Source organism: Pan troglodytes, chromosome 13 (genome assembly GCF_028858775.2).
Source record: "Pan troglodytes isolate AG18354 chromosome 13, NHGRI_mPanTro3-v2.0_pri, whole genome shotgun sequence".
Lineage (NCBI taxonomy): Eukaryota > Metazoa > Chordata > Mammalia > Primates > Hominidae > Pan > Pan troglodytes.
The window spans coordinates 42,645,942-42,665,053 of NC_072411.2; the positions used below are offsets into that span (position 1 = coordinate 42,645,942).

The 19,112-nt window shown below is 32.2% G+C and overlaps 1 protein-coding gene across 1 annotated transcript in view; it reads right to left on the reverse strand.

Moving 5' to 3' along the window:
• Positions 1 to 19,112, reverse strand: part of LRP1B (LDL receptor related protein 1B) — a 1,946,873-nt gene that overhangs the window by 361,106 nt on the left and 1,566,655 nt on the right. Inside the window, exons 45-46 of the mRNA XM_063790432.1 lie at positions 6,916 to 7,105; positions 4,095 to 4,299 (exon numbers count right to left, since the gene is read on the reverse strand). Coding sequence (XP_063646502.1) covers positions 4,095 to 4,299; positions 6,916 to 7,105 — 395 coding nt within the window. The remainder of the gene's footprint in view (positions 1 to 4,094; positions 4,300 to 6,915; positions 7,106 to 19,112) is intronic.

The following is a 19,112-nucleotide window of genomic DNA, read 5'->3' on the forward strand; positions in this document are numbered from 1 at the left end:
GGCTTTGGAAGACCCACGGCATCATACTGCATTCGAGGGCACACAAGGTCTAAATTGATAAGAATCTCTCCAACACTTTAAAATCAATTAACTTCAATATAGGTTACTTCTTTCTCATTAAAGATACACTGTATCTAATATTCCAGATTATGATGTCTAGCTTCTTTCTAATCTGTTCACTCCCCTGGGGATATCTGATTTCCCTACTCTTGAGATTGCCTTCTGCTATCACTTGCTTTACCCAAAGTTAGAAAATATGCAATTATGCAAAATAAATGTTCCCTTCTGTAACTGTCACTTTTCCAGCACTCCTTTTTATTGTATTGCTTCAGCATTTTTTGACATTATAGAATGAACGATGTTTTGCGTCTCTTCTTATATTTCATGGTGACTATTTTAAGTCTTTTATAGAATCCTTCAATCTTCGTAACTATACTTTCTATTTCCTAAATATCATTCTTTCTAAATCTATAGTTTTTACCTGTCACACATTTCTTCAGTGCCTTTTACAGTGTACTCCAAAATATAAAAATGGAATTTATTCTGTTGTTTGGCAGATCTACTTAAAAATAAAATATAAATTGAATATATATATATATATTTATATTAGTATGGTTGCCCAAAGGGAATAAAATAAGGAGTGGAAAAAAATAGGAGTAATATTTTGTTATAGCAGCTTGAATGGACTACAACAATTGACAATGCTTTCATTTCATGTAGTAAGTGGAAGTCACTGGTTCCTGTGAACACTGGCATGTGTTAGATTATCTGCTCTTTTCAAGGCTAACTAACAATAACAGTTGGATTTCAAGGCAAATCTAGGTACAAGCACACTAAATGATAGTGCTGTTTATAAAGGTCCCATTTATAAAAGAACACCCTGTGTATGAATTTTTGGCTTTTCAGAACAAGGAAAGATTAAGAATTAAAATATTGAGAATTATCATTAAAATGTCGCAGATTTAATTCCATATCATTAATTATCTTTGAGCATATGTTTTACTTCCTCAACTAGATATGGGGACAAAGAACGTTTATTTTACCTTTTTGAATTAACAATGACTTCTGCTAATTTCCACAAAATTAGAGAACACCACAATTATGTTGATTTTAGCTGTCATTTGATTTTATAACTAAATTAATTATAAAGTATAAGAGCTTTGATTCCCACTAGTATGCATTATACCATGTAATAAACAAAACATGCACATGTACTCCCTGAATCTAAAATAAAATTACATTTTTTAAAAAGCATAAGGATTTTAAATGACTTGGTAATGTTCATGCAATTAGTCAATACCAAATGTGAGGATTAAATTTAACATTGCATAAAAAGTATAATTTTTAAAGAAGTAAACTTCCAACTTTCATTCTAGTATTGATTTTGTAAAATTATCTTTACTAATAATTACAGAATATGAATTTAATAAATATTAATTTCTGAAATGAATAATAAGCATTTAGTCTTCCCCTTCCCTGATTGCACTATTTGTCACACAGCTAAGCAATGGGTATATCTAAACATGAAAGTGAAAAGAATACTAAAAGCAAAGAGACAATTCTTATATAACAGGCCATAGTAGAGTTGCTGTAACATCTGTCTAAGGCTTCAGAATATCTATTAAACAGTTTTAGACACAAAGTTATAATAAAGGTCCTTGCAATGGTGTGAGGGTGCAATAGTGATCTTTCTCTTTTAAAAGAGCTTTGATGACCCCAGCTTCAAATGATTAGCTTGTCTTGACATAATGGCGAAAACTATGTAAAGAGTATTTCAAAAAGATTACGCAGAAGCTCTATGTCTCTATTAGAGAGCAGTTTTAAAGGGGATAATGTGTCACTTAGAGTTGGATGCTGTTCATTTTTTTCCCTGTCGATTTTACTAATGTTCTTAAAATGTGTATCAAAGTAATGTGATGTCTGCTGACAAGTTGAGTAAATCTACTTGGTTTACTACGTAAATCAGCAGAACTTCAAATTTTACTAGGCATAGTTTCATATTCAGTAATGAATTGAAATATTTACTGTGCAAAGTGTTTATGGGTAACATATTAAAGATATGTGAGAAAGAAGGAGAGAACAAATGTATTGTTAATTGCAAGGCATGAAGAAGTGGTCATGTTTTGTACACTTAGTTGGGTCCATTTCAAGTGTTTTCAAATTTAGCATGATGGTTTGCACAGGCGCTGAAGTGAGATCACCAGGGGTAGAATCACCTTCCTGCTACGTATGTGGCTAGGTGTTCCCGAACAAGTACTAAACTTCTTTGTGCCTCATTTTCTTCATCTGTAAATGGGGATCATCATAATAATGCCTACCACGGGGAGGGCTATATAAACATGAAATATAAAGTGCTTGGCACAGTATCTAGAACACAATTAGCAATCAGTGATTTAGCTAGTAGGGCGATTAGTAAATTGATACAGTCTGAAGTCTTAATAAATCTGCACAAAGTCTTTAAAACAGTCCATAAATAGTCCCTAAATTAACTTTTGCAAAATAATTTTTAAAATATATTGCTCATTTTATTAACAAAAATATTAACTTTTAAAAATTAATTTGAATTCATATGAGGATAAAGGTGAGGTAATCTAGATGCATGTAAGAATGCAGTAAACTTTGAAATAGTTTTCTAACTTTGGGGCCCAATCAGAAATCATCCTGCCTTGGACAGGGATGGAAAATGATGAGTTGCAATTAAACAAAGCACATCTTTTAACTGTCAGAACAAATCCTTTAAATTATGTTAGTGCTATCTTATTACTCGACCACTTACTGTAGCTATAATTACCATACATAAGAATAAATGGGTGGGGAAGTGCAAAATAGGTATATACAAAAATCAATTGAGGAGAATGAGTTATAAACTCATTTTTTTAAATATCATGACATAATAAAAAATGACACCACATTCAGGACAATGTTTTACCTGTCTTTTCAAAAGCATTATATACTAGGTTTATTTAGAATTTCTATGCTGTATTCTGAGTCATATACTTTTGCATTATATCTTCATAATTGCCCTGAAAGAAAATTTGCATGTAAGAAATCTAAAGTTTATAAAGGCTAAATAATTTGCCTAAGGTCAATTCAATCTTCAACTGAATTAAACAGTGTGCTTAGCCATAGAGAATTTGTTCTCTATATATAGAATTTGCTGATTTGTTGCCTGTTTCTGTAAATAAAACTTTATTTGAATACTGTCAGGTCTATTTATTTATACATTCTCTATGTCTGTGTTAGTGCCGTGAAACACTGTAGTTGTGATAGAGATCACATGGTCCATGAGGCTTCAAATATTTACTATCTGGCCCTTTAAGAAAAAGACTGTGTTACATTCCAGACCTTCTTCAATGCAGTGGAGGCATGAGGAGCCTGAGGATCATTTTGTCCTTCAGGCCTGTACAGTGGTAGGGACATGGGTCCAGATTTCTCTAGTGCTGTAGCCACCCAGATCTAACCACTGAGGTTCCCAGTCACCAAGGCAGCTACTCCTCACAGGACAAGGGGGCGCCCTAGCATCTCACCATTCTTCAGGCCCTAAATACCTGCTGTAAGTGCTCTCAAGGGATAGCATAGCAACTCTTCCACTATTTCATTTTGAACCCAGAGAAAAGAGAGTCCAGTGATTAGAATAGATTTGATCCATTCTCCTCTCTTCAGAGCTTCTTAGGTTGCTTTAAGGACACAAACACAGAGGATCATTTCATTCTTTTCTAATTTTCTTTCATCCTGGGACAACTAATCAATTTTATTTCACATTTTTAAAAACTATACATAACAATGAAGCATATGCAAATCACTCTAACAATTCCAGTTCAATTAATAACTAGAAGGAAATTAGTTACTATTGCTCCAGAAAAAAGTTTATGTGTTGAGCTGTCTCTATGGTAGCAAATGCATTTGAAAGAAGTTTTCAAAATACTATCCACAATTTTCTTATGTGTGTGATAGATTAGTTATTCAATTGGATTGTTTCAATCAACTGGCTTTTTTGAAATTCCTTGATATGTACATTTTAGGAGAGTATAAATCATATGTTTTAAATATATCATTGTATAACTCTATAACCAAGAAATTCCTGATTAACTTACATGTCTCTGGGATCCATCGTATTCACACCTTTCAATTTTTCCTAGACTGCCATCTGAGAAATACAGCTTCTCTGCACGGTAGTCGATAGTAAGTCCATTTGGAGTGAGTATGTCTGTACTGACCACCACTTGAGCATTTTTCCCAGTCAGAGTAGATCTCATGATACTTGGATGTTGTTCATTCCAGTTGGTCCAAAACATTAAACTAATTAAAATGAAAATTGTAACTATAAATTAAACTTCTCATCAAGAGTAAAAATACTAATAGAAACATGGCAATACCAAGCTATTTTAAAAGAAGCAGAATTATTTACCTCATATTCTATCTTTAACAAAGTCTAGGTAATAAAAGGAGATATGCATATTATATATGCATGTTAATTTTCCCCAGGTTCTTAAATGATACCTAGAACCTACTTCTAAAAAATAATTATCCTGTGTATTCCTTCAAATGATAATTTGGTTAAACTGTTAGATGCATAATGAGGATTTATTTTAATCAAGAACAAAACAGTGATCTTGTTTGTTTTCCACAAACTGCAAATATACCCTAACTTATTACCACATCTCAGCTGACCCAGTACAATCATTCTTATCCTAAGTATACTTATTTGCTTCAGTTGATGAAAATAAAAATCTTCTTCCCCTTCCAATTTTCCTTTTTAAATTCTGCCTTCTCTTTTGTATATGTTTTGGAGAAAGAAAATTACTAAACTCCTGTTTTTTACATTTCTTTTTTTCTCTCTTCGTGTGATTTTTCTATAAATTACAATATCATTTCTAAAACTCTAGGAGTGACTCTTAAATCCTTCAGCATAGTATCTGCTCTCTATGGATTCCCATGTATAACCATTTAAAGGCAGTTTAACATTACAGCCAACAAAGTTATTCAATATGTGGTTTTGAGTATTTTATGACACTTATTACCAAATAATTTTCAAATTCACAACAAAAATGTTTGTATTCAATTTTCATTGTTGGTAATTTTACTTACAAATTGTGACATTTAAAATAAAAAAATGCTGAATTAAAACATTTTAAAAGTTATGCATAGAATGTAAAGTATTAAACTCACAATTTATTTACAATATTTTCCTAGATTGTAGGCTTTATAATAAGAGAATTTTAGAGGTGTTAGTGTTCCTTTCATTTCCCCCCTTCATTTCACAGGTAAGAAAACAGAATGGCCCAGAGAGATTAAGTAATTAAAGTTTTCACAAATAATTAGTAACTGAGCCAAATTTTAAACTTAGAGAACCTAACTTTGATTTGCAATTTAGGATTTCATTTTAAAATATCTGTTAATCTATTAACATACAATGGTGGTTTGAAGGTGTCATTTACATATATGATGATAAATTGCCTTTTTTATACTTTATTTACAAATAATTATCAAATTGAAATACATTATGTGTTTAATTTTAATTTACAGTTCACCATATGCAAGGTGAAAAGTGTAAATGTTAGCCTATGTAATAAATAATTACAGGATAAAGCACTTACTAATTAAAACTCATCATATATAATATCATGAGTGACCGCTTTATTTTTATTTCAAAACTGACTTACAAGTTCCTTTGCCCAACTCTTTTATTCCTACTGTGAGACATTTATTATTGTCCTGAGATTCTTCTGGTGATGTGTTGGGGTAAATGCAGCTGAGTCAGCAAACCGTATCCTCATAGGACAGTGGTGGGAGCAGTCTCCCAAGCTCCATGACTCATTACATTGCTCAACCTTAAGAATTTTCACGTATAAGATGATGTTCAATTAAGTGAATTAAATCTGACCTCACTTTTAGCTCCATAAAAGGGTTCAGATTTACAACTATTTTCACACTGACCAATTTCTGTTATTTAGTCCTTTCTTCTGACAAGTGGTCTGGGTCAGTGATTATCTGTCATTGCTTTTTATTCTTCAATCTTTTTTTTTTTTTTTAATCACACCTAAAACGAACTCTTCTAGCTCTTCTAGTTTTGCTCAGGAAGGCCAGATTGGGCTGATTTTTGTTTACTCATTTCATTTAAAAATAAAAAGGATTTTCTTATAGTTAACAAACAACTTTACCATATGGTGTATGAGAGTGAAAGTCCATAGATAGGTATTCTTTTGTTCCTTACCTGTGCTTTGTTCTTCAGGGTTTTTTTTTGTGTGTGTGTGTTTTTTTACATAACTGCTTTCTTTAAGACATCCTCCAAAACACAATTTTTTTCTTTGCTTTTATTCACTGAGTATATTTTATATCCGGAGCATTTTCTTTTGCCATGAATTTTTTACAAGCATTATTTTAGCTGTCTGTACAATATATCATCAAACAGCTGTAGACTACTTAGACCATTATCAAGCACCTAGTGCTGAAAAAATAGCTGCACACAAAGATTTTTGTATGGTTGCAGTTTGCTTTCTTTTGTATTGCAATTTGGGAGATCTCCAGATGCTATAATTACTTGATTAAAATGCAAAAAAAAAACACTCTTAGTCTTCCGTGTATGTTAATTTTTTTAAATATATGGTTTCAATCAGCTATGTATTAAAATCTTCTTCACAGGCCTTTTCCAGCATAGTATTGTCTCTATTTTGCCTTTAATTATTTAAATTTGTTTTTACTGGATCTCTCAGGAAGATGAAGCCTGGCTTTTAAAGGGACCAGATTTTTCACATTTATAATGCTCTTACATAAAAACAAGTTTTATGAATTGTGAAAATAAAACTTCAAATAAAAACTTTATTTTTAAAGTTAATTCTTCTTAAAATTAACAGAACTCTGATATTCTTTTGACTTATAACTATAATGAAGAAATAAAACTACACTGTTTCTTACTTTTGACATTCATCCAAGGCTAGCACATGTGGGTGGTCATCTTCTGACATGGTGATGACAGCTTCCCTGTCAAATGCTCCAGGCCGAGTCTGGTCCACAGTGTGTCTGGTGATGGATGAGGTGGTAGAGCTTGTCCAGTACAGTGTATCCCAGGCTCTGTGATAGGCAAGTCCTTCCACAGAACCCACATCTAGTGGGGGAAGAAAAAGAAAAAATATATACTTTTATTTACAAAAAAATGACTTCTGGACAGAAAAAGCATTTAAGATATACATGTATACCTGTTATTTCATCAATCATTTCTCCACAAAATCTCCAAAATAAAAATGTAGTCATTGTGATACCTACAATTGACAGCTTATTATACATATATAATGGGAGCAATTTTTGCAAAAAATGTCATTATAGACTTAATCTTCTCACAAATAAAATAAAATTAAATAATTGCCTTTCATTTTGGAAAATGGTGGCTTTCTTTCTTGTATCTTAATCAATTTTCAAAAATATCCAACGTGCAACAACTTAGAGATGTTTTGGAAAACCTTATGTCAGCAATACCACTTAGATACAATCATCATGAGTTTTCTCTTGATACTATAGATCTGGAGATGTCCAGGAAAAGCAAACACATTGAAAACTACAACAGTATGAGAAATCCAAAATCTAACTCCTTACTTGCAACTATCAAACAGTGGTAGATAATGTTTTAATAGGTTAATGTGTCAATTTATTTGCTTCTATCCAACTAATGAGATAAAAAAAAACAAAGCAAGAGAAAAAGAAATTAATTGCCAGCTAAAGCATGCTTTAAATGTCAGACAAAGATAAATGATGGTACACAGATCCTAATACATAAAAGTGACAAGGTGAAAAACAAAAGTAATTATTTCTTAAAATTGTATTCCCAATCTCTAGGGTAACATAAGTAGCTGTTTTATTTTTCACAGACATGCTATGAGTGCATCTTTAAGTATAATCAAATTATTACACTTTTCCTACATGTTATTTGCTTTACTCAGAATTATTATTCTGAGCATGTTTAATTTAACAAAGAACGTATACACTTTTTTCAGTCATACCAAGAAATTAACATTATTACAGACAGAGCATTTCCCCTGCTTTTCTCTCAAAGAATGGCTAATAGGAACTATCCAGTTGCTATAAAAATAGGTATCTGAAAAGAGCTGTTTCCAGGTTTAAGATGAGTTAATATTTAGTTTGGGGGGATCAATAGGATTTTGTGGGAGGGCAAAACAATAATTAAAGTTTTTGAACAATTTTTTTTTCATATTTTTTATTTCTTTTTTTACATACAACATGAAATATCCAATAATAATGCAATTAATGGCTATCATTTTAGTTGCCACATGCTAGAAATGATAAAAACTGCTTTTCATACATCATTTTATTTTGTACATAAAATAAAATGTGAAGTTTGTGTCATAATTTTCCATTTCCCAAGAAGAAAGCTGAAACTTATAGTCACAGGGCTGATAATATTAACACAAAATTTTTACCGCCTGGCTCCCCCATTCATCTGATTCCAAAAGCCTATGTTCTTAGTAGCACCACTATTTGGATATGGGTTTATAATGGTTACTACTTAGCCTCAATCTATACCAACCTGAAACCAAAGGAATGATTCGTTAGTCTCAACTTGTTTGACTCTAGAAGAATTGTATATCTAGTAATATACCATAGATAGTCTCCTCTCACACAGTCAACAAAGCAGTCTACAAGGTATTAATGGGGGTGATTAGTATGAAAATGTAGCCTAGAGATGATGGAAGAAAAATTATAAAACACAGTCATTGTAAAATCAGTTAAGCTAATTTTATGTGATGCACACAGTTCTCCTATTTGGAGTGAGTGGAAGAAAAGTTGATCATGGTTAAGGATGTTTAAATCATTAATTAATAAATCACCTTTGCCAGTGTATTTTTTAAACTTCCAAATCATTTCAGAAATGCAATGAACTCTATTAGTAGTACCTATAGCATTACACGCCTTTCATCGTTCACAAATAGAATGAGAAATGGCATAGCTCTGAGAAAATGTAAGCAAATGAGAATAATCCATCCTGATTCTACATCTTCTCTTCCAGTAACCATGACATATCTTCCTCTTCGTAACTTTCTCTTGCCAATTCAGGAAGAAAACACTTCGTATCACCATTGAGATGTGACAGATGTTTCTTTTCTATGGTTAACATAATTCCAGAGTTACTAGAGAACATAATACATCTCAATATCCACATATAATCTGTTTTACTTTATTTTTGTAATAGATGATAAACAGAAATTACAGTTAATAATGATCTGTTGCTACATTTTAAAATATTTTAGTCATGTACTTCTTTCTAAAAATGATGTTTAGATCCTTACAAAAATATATTTTAATTAACAAAAAGCCAATTAAAATTATTGAAATATTTTAGTTGAGATAAGACATATTTCTCAATTTTGTGATTATTTATCGACAGTGAGAGGGCATGTGGCATGTATATGTGTGTGTGTGCACACACATCTGTGTTTGAACATTGAGATTCCTAAAACAGTTGAACAGCCAGAATAGGACTTTGAATTACTGATTCTGGAAGGCAATTATATAGTTTGAAAATAAAATAAAATGCCTATCTACCCAACCAGACTTGAAATATTGAGCAGAGTAAATCAATACAGGGCTAAATTCTTGGAACTCAAGGATGTAGAATAGGCATATGAAATGTAATGCAAACCAGTAAAAATCCTGTCTCCTTACCTCATGCACTTGCCAAGAAAAAAAAAAAAAGAGTTTTCTTCCCTCTTACCCACTTTTGAGCAGGGAATTGAGATTGGCTAAGCATGAGTCAGGTCCTGACATGTTTTTGCAGAAGAAATAAGGGGAGGTCAGCACATCAAAAAATACAAGCCAGGCAAGTAACTCAGAACCGTGGTTGTACCCTATTTCCTGGATTCTAGTTTCCATAGCCATGATAGGGAAATTAATTCTAATAGCTTGGCAGAGAAATAAACCACTACTCTTGCAGCTATCCAAAGGACTTCAGTTCATAGAGAACATACTTTCATCTCATCACCACTGAAGAACAGCAATAGCCCCTTCTTGTCTGCACATTGTCTTAAAGACAGGATAAGAGCTTACCAAATGGGAAAGGCAGTGAAGGGTATTATTCATAGGGAGTCACGTCCATTAAACACTGTTATTCATCTGGCTAGGAAAACAGTCGCAGGTAAATCCAGTTGCAAAGTGGTTTGGATGGGTCCTCACCCAAATCTCATCTTGAATTGTAGCTCCCATAATCTCCATGTGTTGTAGGAGGGACCCAGTCGGGGGTAATTGAATCACAGTGGCAGGTTTTTCCATGCTGTTCCCGGGATAGTGAAAAAGTCTCACAAAATCTAATGATTTTATAAAGAGCATTTCCACTGCACACACCCTCTTGCCTGTCACCATGTAAGATGTGCCTTTGCTGTTCTTTCACTCTCCACCATGATTGTGAGGCCTCCCCAGTCATGTGGAACTGTGAGTCGTTGAACTTCCTTTTCTCTATAAATTACCCAGTCTCGGGTATGTCTTTATTAGCAGCATGAGAACAGACTAACACACAAATTTAGCAGAAAATAACATTTATCTCAAGGACATGCTACAACTATAAAGCATCATAATGAAGTCCTCCTTGATTGTGTACTACCTTCTTAGTTACTGGCTTGTTCTCCAAAGCCACAGAATATCAGTTTGTTGATTGAAATTATATCACCAGTATAAAGCATCCAAATCTTGTTTGGAGGATCTGAGTTATTTTGACACACAGAAGCACTCTCAATTTGCAGCCCAGGTAAAGAGCCTAAAATAAGAAGTTTCTGCACAAAATATTCCACATCTATATTAACTGTGAAGTTTCCAAGGATACAGGTCCAATTCACTATCCATATCTGATGTTGAACTCTTTACAAATAGTACACATAACTGTGCTCTACTTTAAACCTAACAAAACACTACTTACTGAAATTGTGTCTAAATTCTACCCTCTGTAAAAATCTTCTAAAAATTCTGTTTCTTTTATTTTCCTTTTCTTTTTTCTTTTCTTTCCTTTTCTTTATCTTTTTCTTTCTTGCTTGCTTGCTTCTCTTTTTATTTCTCTTTCTTTCTCTCTCTCCTTCCTTACTGCCTACCTGCCTGCCTCCCTTTCTTTCCTCCCTCCCTCCCTCCCTTTTTTCTTTCTTCCTTTTTTTTGAGATTCGCCATAGTTTTTCTAGTACACAGTCTCTCTCATTGCAATAAGACAACAATTTGACATGGTTGAATGACGGGCTTATTTGACAAAATTCAATAACCTTTCATTATAAAAATATTCAACAAACTAGCAATAGAACTTCCTCAACTTGATCAAAGGAATACCAAAACCCGAGGCTCGTACTATATTTAGTGGTGAGAAAATGAATGTTTTCCCTCAAAGACCAGGACCAAAGCAAACATGTCCACTTTTGCCTTTATTCAACTAATGTTGACTAAAACTGGAGATTCCAGCAAGGGTAATTGGGGGTGGGGTAAAGAGAGAGAGAGAGACAGAGAGAGAGAAGGAAATAAATGGCATCCAGATTGGAAAGAAAGAAGTAACACTATCACTATTTGCAGATGGCAAGTACTGGTATATACAAAATCTTAAATAATTTAATAGAAAAGTATACTCAGGTTGCAGGTTACAAAAGCAACATACAAAAAATCATTTGTATTCTATATAAGAGCAATGAACAATCTGAAAATGACATTAAAAAGGCAATTTAATTTATAATATAATTTTAAAATATAGAATACTTAGAAATAAGTTTAGCAAAATAATTTTAAATGTTAAAACATATGCACCCAAACTACAGCACGTCATTGAAAGAAACTAAGGATTTTAAAAAATGGAAAGATAACAATGTTCATGGAATGGAAGGCCTAATATTATGAAGATGACAATACTATCCAAATAGACCTACAGATTTAATGTATAGAAATCCCAGCTGGCTTCTTCCCAGAAATTGACAAGCTGACCTTAAAAAGCATATGGAAATACAAGGGACCCAGAACAGCCAAAAGAATCTTAAATGAAAAAAACAAAGTTAGTGGGCTCACACTTCCTGATTTCAACCTCAGTATAAAGTTTATAGTAATAAAGAGAGTTTGAATAAGAATAGACATAGCTACATGTACCAGAAAACTCCAATGAGAAAAAAAATTATCTCAAATATATAGTACTCCCAACAATTGTATAGCCACATGTAAAAGAATGATATTTGATTCCTTCTTCATATCACACACACACTCATACACCCACACATATAACTAAAAATATACCTTAAACGTAGATGGTAGATGATGAAACCCTTAGGATAAAAAATAGGAGGAAATCTTCATAACTTTGGGTTAAGCAAAGCCTTCTTAAACATGACACAAAAAATACAAATGAAAAAAGAAAAACAGATGTTAGATCTCATCAAAATGAAAAAGTTTTATGCTTCAGAAGACAAAAAGTCAACTGACAGAATGGGAGACAATATTTGCAAATCACTTATGTGATAATGGACTTGTATCTTGAATAAATAATGAATGTTTTATACACTCAACAATAAAACAACAACTAATCCAATTAAATAATGGGCAAATAATTTGAATAAATATTTCTCCAAAGAAGATACACAAATGACTGATGAACACATAAAAAATGCTCAACACTATTAGACATCAAAGTACTGCAAATCATAATCACACTTGATATTCATTATGACGACTACAACAGTAAGAAGTTTTCACAAAGATGTGGAAAGATTTGAACCAATATATATTGATGGTGGAAATGTAAAATGGAGCAGCCTCTTTGTAAAATAGTCTGTCAGTTTTACAAAATGTTAAACATAGAGTTACCAGGTGACCTAGCATTTCTACTGGTAAATATATACCCAAGAGAAATGAAAACGTACCTCAACACATACACAAATGTTCAACAAATGTTCATAGCAGCTTTATTTGTAATAACCAAAAGAAGAAACAGCCCAGATGTCAATCAGCTGATAAGTGGATGAATAAAATTTGGTACATCCACGCTTGGAATTATTCAACAATATAAAAACTGAAGCACACATATATGCTAAACTCGACCCCCTCTCTTTACACACACACACACACACACATAGATGTGTGTGTGTATATATATATGTATATGTATACATACAGGACACGATTATAGAAAATTATTTTAAAGTATGTGAATATGTAGATATGGTTTAATTGTTATCCAGTAGAAATTTTATAGAAAATTTAAATACCTGGCAATTTCCCTTGAGACTACCTTATTAGAATGCTTCACAAATGATTAACATGGATTATTTTCCTTTTTCTAACCATCCAATCGATGAATGGGATGCAATAGATTTTAATATGGATTGCTTACTGTGAATTAGACTACCACTAATATGATTTAAAAGCTCAGAGTCATTTTTGTTTTTCCCCACATCAGTAAATACATTAATACAATAAAATTATTATTTAAAATAAAATAATAATTTTTTCCACCAGTCTAATTTACTAAAAATTAAACAAATCAAAAATCTACACTGTAATCTGAAAATTAAAACAAGAAGCAATTAAACTAGAAATAAAAATTTTCATTATTTTGTGTTAGTGAACGCATAGAAAAACATAAGAGAATCTACTAAAAAACTACTGAGTTGGGTAAGCTGGCAGGCAATAAATAAGTAAATTAAAATCAATAGTTGTACATATACAAAAATAACCAGTGAGACTATATAATGGAAAGAGGATGCCAGTCCAAGTGGCTGCTAATCCTGCTGGTTCCAGTGAATGAGGACACCTAAAAAACTGTGCAACTGTTGATCACCTGAATTTAGATCTTCTTGTAGCCAAGGCATTGTAATAATGCTATTTTTCATGAACGTGGATCTGTTAAGTTTAGGTTCTCACCCCTCTAACAAGAAGAGACCCAACCCTTTCAAAGGGCTTAAATGGGGAACAATATTATCTTACTCTTACTTTTGTCCTTATTATTGCACTTAGTAAAACACATGATTTTCCCAAATCAAACATGTTTGCAGAGATGCAACTCTATTTTTAACAAAGGCAAGCTTTTATTGTCATCCCCCAAGCAGTTTTAATTTCCTGAACCAGAGCATCTCAAATATTTCCATGTTGTAAGAGAGTCTTTGCTTTACACTGCATAGCAAAACAGGCCTATTTATTTGGTTTTCCCAAAACAACAACAACAAAACAATTTGCCCTGAAAGAGTATTGAAGCAGATTAAAACAGCTTGAAGTTTTAAAGTGACAGTGATTTGTTTCTTTGTTTGTTTGTTTGTTTGTTTGACCCAGTGTGGATTTCTTTTGCCGGGTTTAAAAATATTCAACACCAAAGTTTCAGCCAGGACTTCAGACTCAGCTGAAAATTATATAGACTCAGACATGTCTCAACAATTGCCTCTATTTCATGTCACTACTACTGGAAGGAAAGTAATACAAGCCATGAAAAGACTGAACATATATGTGATATCATTGTGTCAGTCCTTCTGTAGTCACCGGAGATAAGCACCGACTTTCTGAAGATTAAACTAACATTGGCATGTCCGGAGCTGCTAGAGCAGAGCATGAACTCCGCGGTGCCTGAAACCCTCAGGTATGCTGTAATTCGCCATCCAAGGAGAGGCTGTGAGACCCTATATGTACAGCCACTCCTTGAGAAATATAATTAGAAAATGACTTGGGATCCATCCTTTCCTTAGTGAGAAAGTGAAATAAATCTTCAGCTGAAAGCTATGAACCAGAACCCAACCTCTAAATTAAGTATTATTTAAGGTTTCATTTAGGGTCCTCCTCTCTTCCTTTTCCCGTCTCTCTCTTATGTGAAACTTCTATTCCCATGGCATTAAATATCATTTACATGTTTTCATTTCTAGTCCATATTTCTAATCTAAATTCCATACGTATGTCCAACCATGAATTAATATATCTTTGGTTATCTCAATATCTCAGTATAAAATACGTAAATAGAAAAAGTGTTTCACCCCAATCTTAATTATCCATATAAATTAGTTCTCCTAATGATCTGTGAATTATAGTAGTATTTATCCAGTTACTCAGACTGGAAGCCTAAGCAATCATTTTTCAATCTTCTCTTTTTCTTGCTTTTTGCATATAATCATCAGTAAATGCTTTTAATTTTATGCCAAAAACATGTTGAGTGTTTCCATTTTGTTTTCCGTTTCCACACTGATCACTGCCATTACCTCTTGTCTAAGCTTCTGTCCCTAACTAGCCTTCCCAAATGTCATTCTTGTCAATTCATTCTCCATCCAGCAACTCTAGGTAATAAAAAAGTATGTATCATATCTTTGTCCTGCTTAAAATCCTTCAATGATGTCCCATCACATTTAGAATAAAATGTGGTTTACTCCCTACCTGCTTCTTCCACCTTATCTCGGGTTACTGTCCCTCCTTTTTTATTATGCCCTGGCCACAGGGTGTTCTTTTCAGGGCTTCTATCTATAAAAACTCAGGTTTTTTTGTTGTTGTTGTTGTTGTTTTCTTGACACATGTAATATTCTCTGCCTTTTTCTTCCCCGGGTCTGACATTGCTTTGTCCATCCTCTTCACCTACTTCATTTCCTCTGTCCCTTTTTTAATATCCTTCACAATGTACTAAAATTTTGTGTGTTGTTTGTGTTGTTTTTGTCTGTCTCACCCTACTGGAATGAGGACAGGAAACGTGACTGTCTTTTTCTTAGTTGTTCCCCTCAAACTGAGCAAAGTTCCAGGTACAGAGCAAGCAATCAAAATCACTTGGGGAATAAATCAATATGTATTTCTGAATCCATTGAATGCAGGGTCTGCCTATTTATGCTTTAATTCTTAAATGCCCAAGACCTAATATATCAGAGAGGTATATAGAAGAATGAGAGCACAAACTCTGGTTTCAGATAATAGCTTTGAATCCCCGCACTACCACTTTACTAGCTATATGATCCTGGAAAAAATTCATTTAGACTTTCTGTATTTTTAAAAAATATTTTATTTTTTGAGACGGAATCTTGCTCTGTCGCCCAGGCTGGAGTGCAGTGGTGCGATCTTGGCTCACTGCAAGCTCCACCTCCGGGGTGCACACGATTCTCCTGCCTCAGCCTCCCGAGTAGCTGGGACTACAGGTGCCCGCCACCATGGCCGGCTAATTTTTTGTATTCTTAGTAGAGACGGGATTTCGCAGTGTTAGCCAGGATGGTCTCGATCTCCGCCCGTCTCGGCCTCCCAATGTGCCGGGATTACAGGCGTGAGACACAGTGCCCAGCCTAGACTTTCTGTATTTTTGTTCCCTTGTCTGAAATACAGAGATAGTAATGGTAACAAATTCATAAGACATTTGTAATTATTATGTGAGTTAACATTTGTGAAGTATTTAGAACAGTGCCTAGCACAAAATAAGGGTTCAATATATGTCAGCATTGTTGTTATTATTATTACATTGCTCTACACAAAGCTACAGCCAATTATGCTTAACAATGTTGAAGCTCTGTTGGATAAATTATCATCCCTATTTTTCTACAAGTAGAATACTAGAAATAATAGGAATTATGTGAGTGAGTTTCTGAACTGTAAGAGACTACAATCGAGATTTATAAATATAATTCTGTTTTTATTATAAGAAGTTGTGCTCCAGTTTATTTGTTCCTTATGCCTTGTAATAAGCTCAGTCATTTGAACCACTTACACTGTCTTTAAATTTTAGTATAACTTGTAGGATGACAATGTGAATATTTTCTGATCTTTTAGGTGGAGAAGTGGTGAGACTACTCAAAAATTAAAATGTTAGAAAATATCAAATTTTGATGGTATAATGTGAAAGACAGAAGGATAGAGAAACAGAAGGAAGAAAGTAAATAAAAGACTAAAAGTGATTTTTTTAAAAAGATAAAAGTTAATGAAGTAAGAAAACAGAAAAAGGCTATTCCAGATGGTAGGGATCACAGAAAGAGTTTGGTTGTTTATCATCAAGTTTTGCAAAGAAAAGGAATAAGTACAGAAAATTCAAAGACACATAAGAGATGAATAGAAACATTTAATTTCTAGTAAATAAGCAGTGTGCTTTGACATTGAACTCAATATGAAAAGGTGTTAAGAATTTTATGTAAATAAAGCTTATTTACTCTCTCATCTTTTAAAAACCATTTGATATAGTCCAAATTACATACACATAATAAATGTTATGTAATAAGTTACCTGTTACATGAAAATACTATATATTGCATGTGTACACAATACTAAAATCCCAAAATGTATGGAAAGACCATTTGGCTCACCAACTAAAATTATCAATAGGAAAAATAAATGCTCACCTTATGAAAGATTTCTTATTGAAATGTACTATAAATAAAATTGACCTTAAAATGTTTAAATGGAGTGGAAAGGGTATAAATGTAAACACACTTAGTTGATGTTTAAGACAAAATAAAAACTTAAATTCCCTGAAAAGATTCTAATTTACAAGCAATAAGGATGATTATTTCTTAAGTACCTACTATGTGCCCAGCCCTGTAAAAAGAGACATACAAAAAGAAGAATCCTAGCCTATACTAGAAGAAAAAGTCATTTTTCCATTGACATTAATCAAGTGCAATATTAGGTGGCAGATATTTTATGAGGTGTAATAATTCAGGAAACTGTATGTTATTTTTAAATATGTTCATATCACCACTTTTACTTCAATCACACAGGCATTCTAACTAAATTTTCTTACTCTCTAATGGTAATCATTTGAGTTTCTTAAATTTATTTTTTGATTTGTATTTCTTACTAGCATTAATTTCTACATTTACCTCTGAACAAATTTTAAAATCTCCGTTTCCTTCCTTCATCTTCATCCCCATAATTCTTAATGACTTAAATTTGATTTATCAGAACTTGTACTTATTTATCCTCAGTGTGTATCAACTGCTATGAATTTCTTTACTCAACAAGTCACACGTCACCAATACATCCTCTGTGTTTAAGCTTGGTTTGCATCCTCTCCCATCTCCTACCTTTTTATTTGTCAGCATTTTCATTATGGTGGAATTTAATCTTTGTTTGCAACTCAGTGATTGAGCGCTTGATCTGTCTTTAATCACACAATTAATTACCATGCTCAGACTATGATAGCTGGCCTACCAAACAACGAACAACAAAGTCAACAATTTTAATACTGTCTTACTATTAGTGTCAACTCTTATGCCTTTCTATACATCATAATTCTCTTGATATTGGGGCATTCTTGAATTTTCTTATTATACTTTTTTTAGGAAGTGGAAGATTACTGGAGGAAGGAGCAGAATCACGGACTAAGTTCATCTAGCACCACTTTTGCTTGGCATTTTGATCTTTCTGACACACTTCAGTCTTGACTTGGGGATTTATTTGCCACCCTGCAAGTTATCTCTTTTTTTTTCTTTTCTTCCTATAATTCTCTTTTTCTTACCTTTCATGATTATATATGTTTTTGTTTCTCTCTTTCTCTCTGTCTCTCTCCATATATAGTCAGCAGACTATTGTCAGGTATTGGCTAGAAAAACAGTAAATTATTTTGTCATCCTTGAGTTTTCTTAGGCAGGCACATTAAAGGGGTCTAAGGTCATTGTAGTGATGTGGCACTATATCCCTGGCATTATATAAATATATATATAATTATATTACAATTATATTTATATAATTATGTTATATATAATTATATACAAGGTGATATTTTATATATATAAAATTATATATATAATTATATAAATATAAATATATAATTATATAAATATAAATATATATATATAATTATATAAATATAAATATATATAATTATATAAATATAAATATATATAATTATATAAATATAAATATAAATATATAATTATATATACATGTATATATAATTATATAAATATAAATATATAATTATATATACATGTATATATAAATATATAATTATAAATATATATAATTATATAAATATAAATATATATAATTATATAAATATAAATATATATAATTATATAAATATAAATATATATAATTATATAAATATAAATATATATAATTATATAAATATAAATATATATAATTATATAAATATAAATATCTATAATTATATAAATATAAATATATATAATTATATGAATATAAATGTATATATA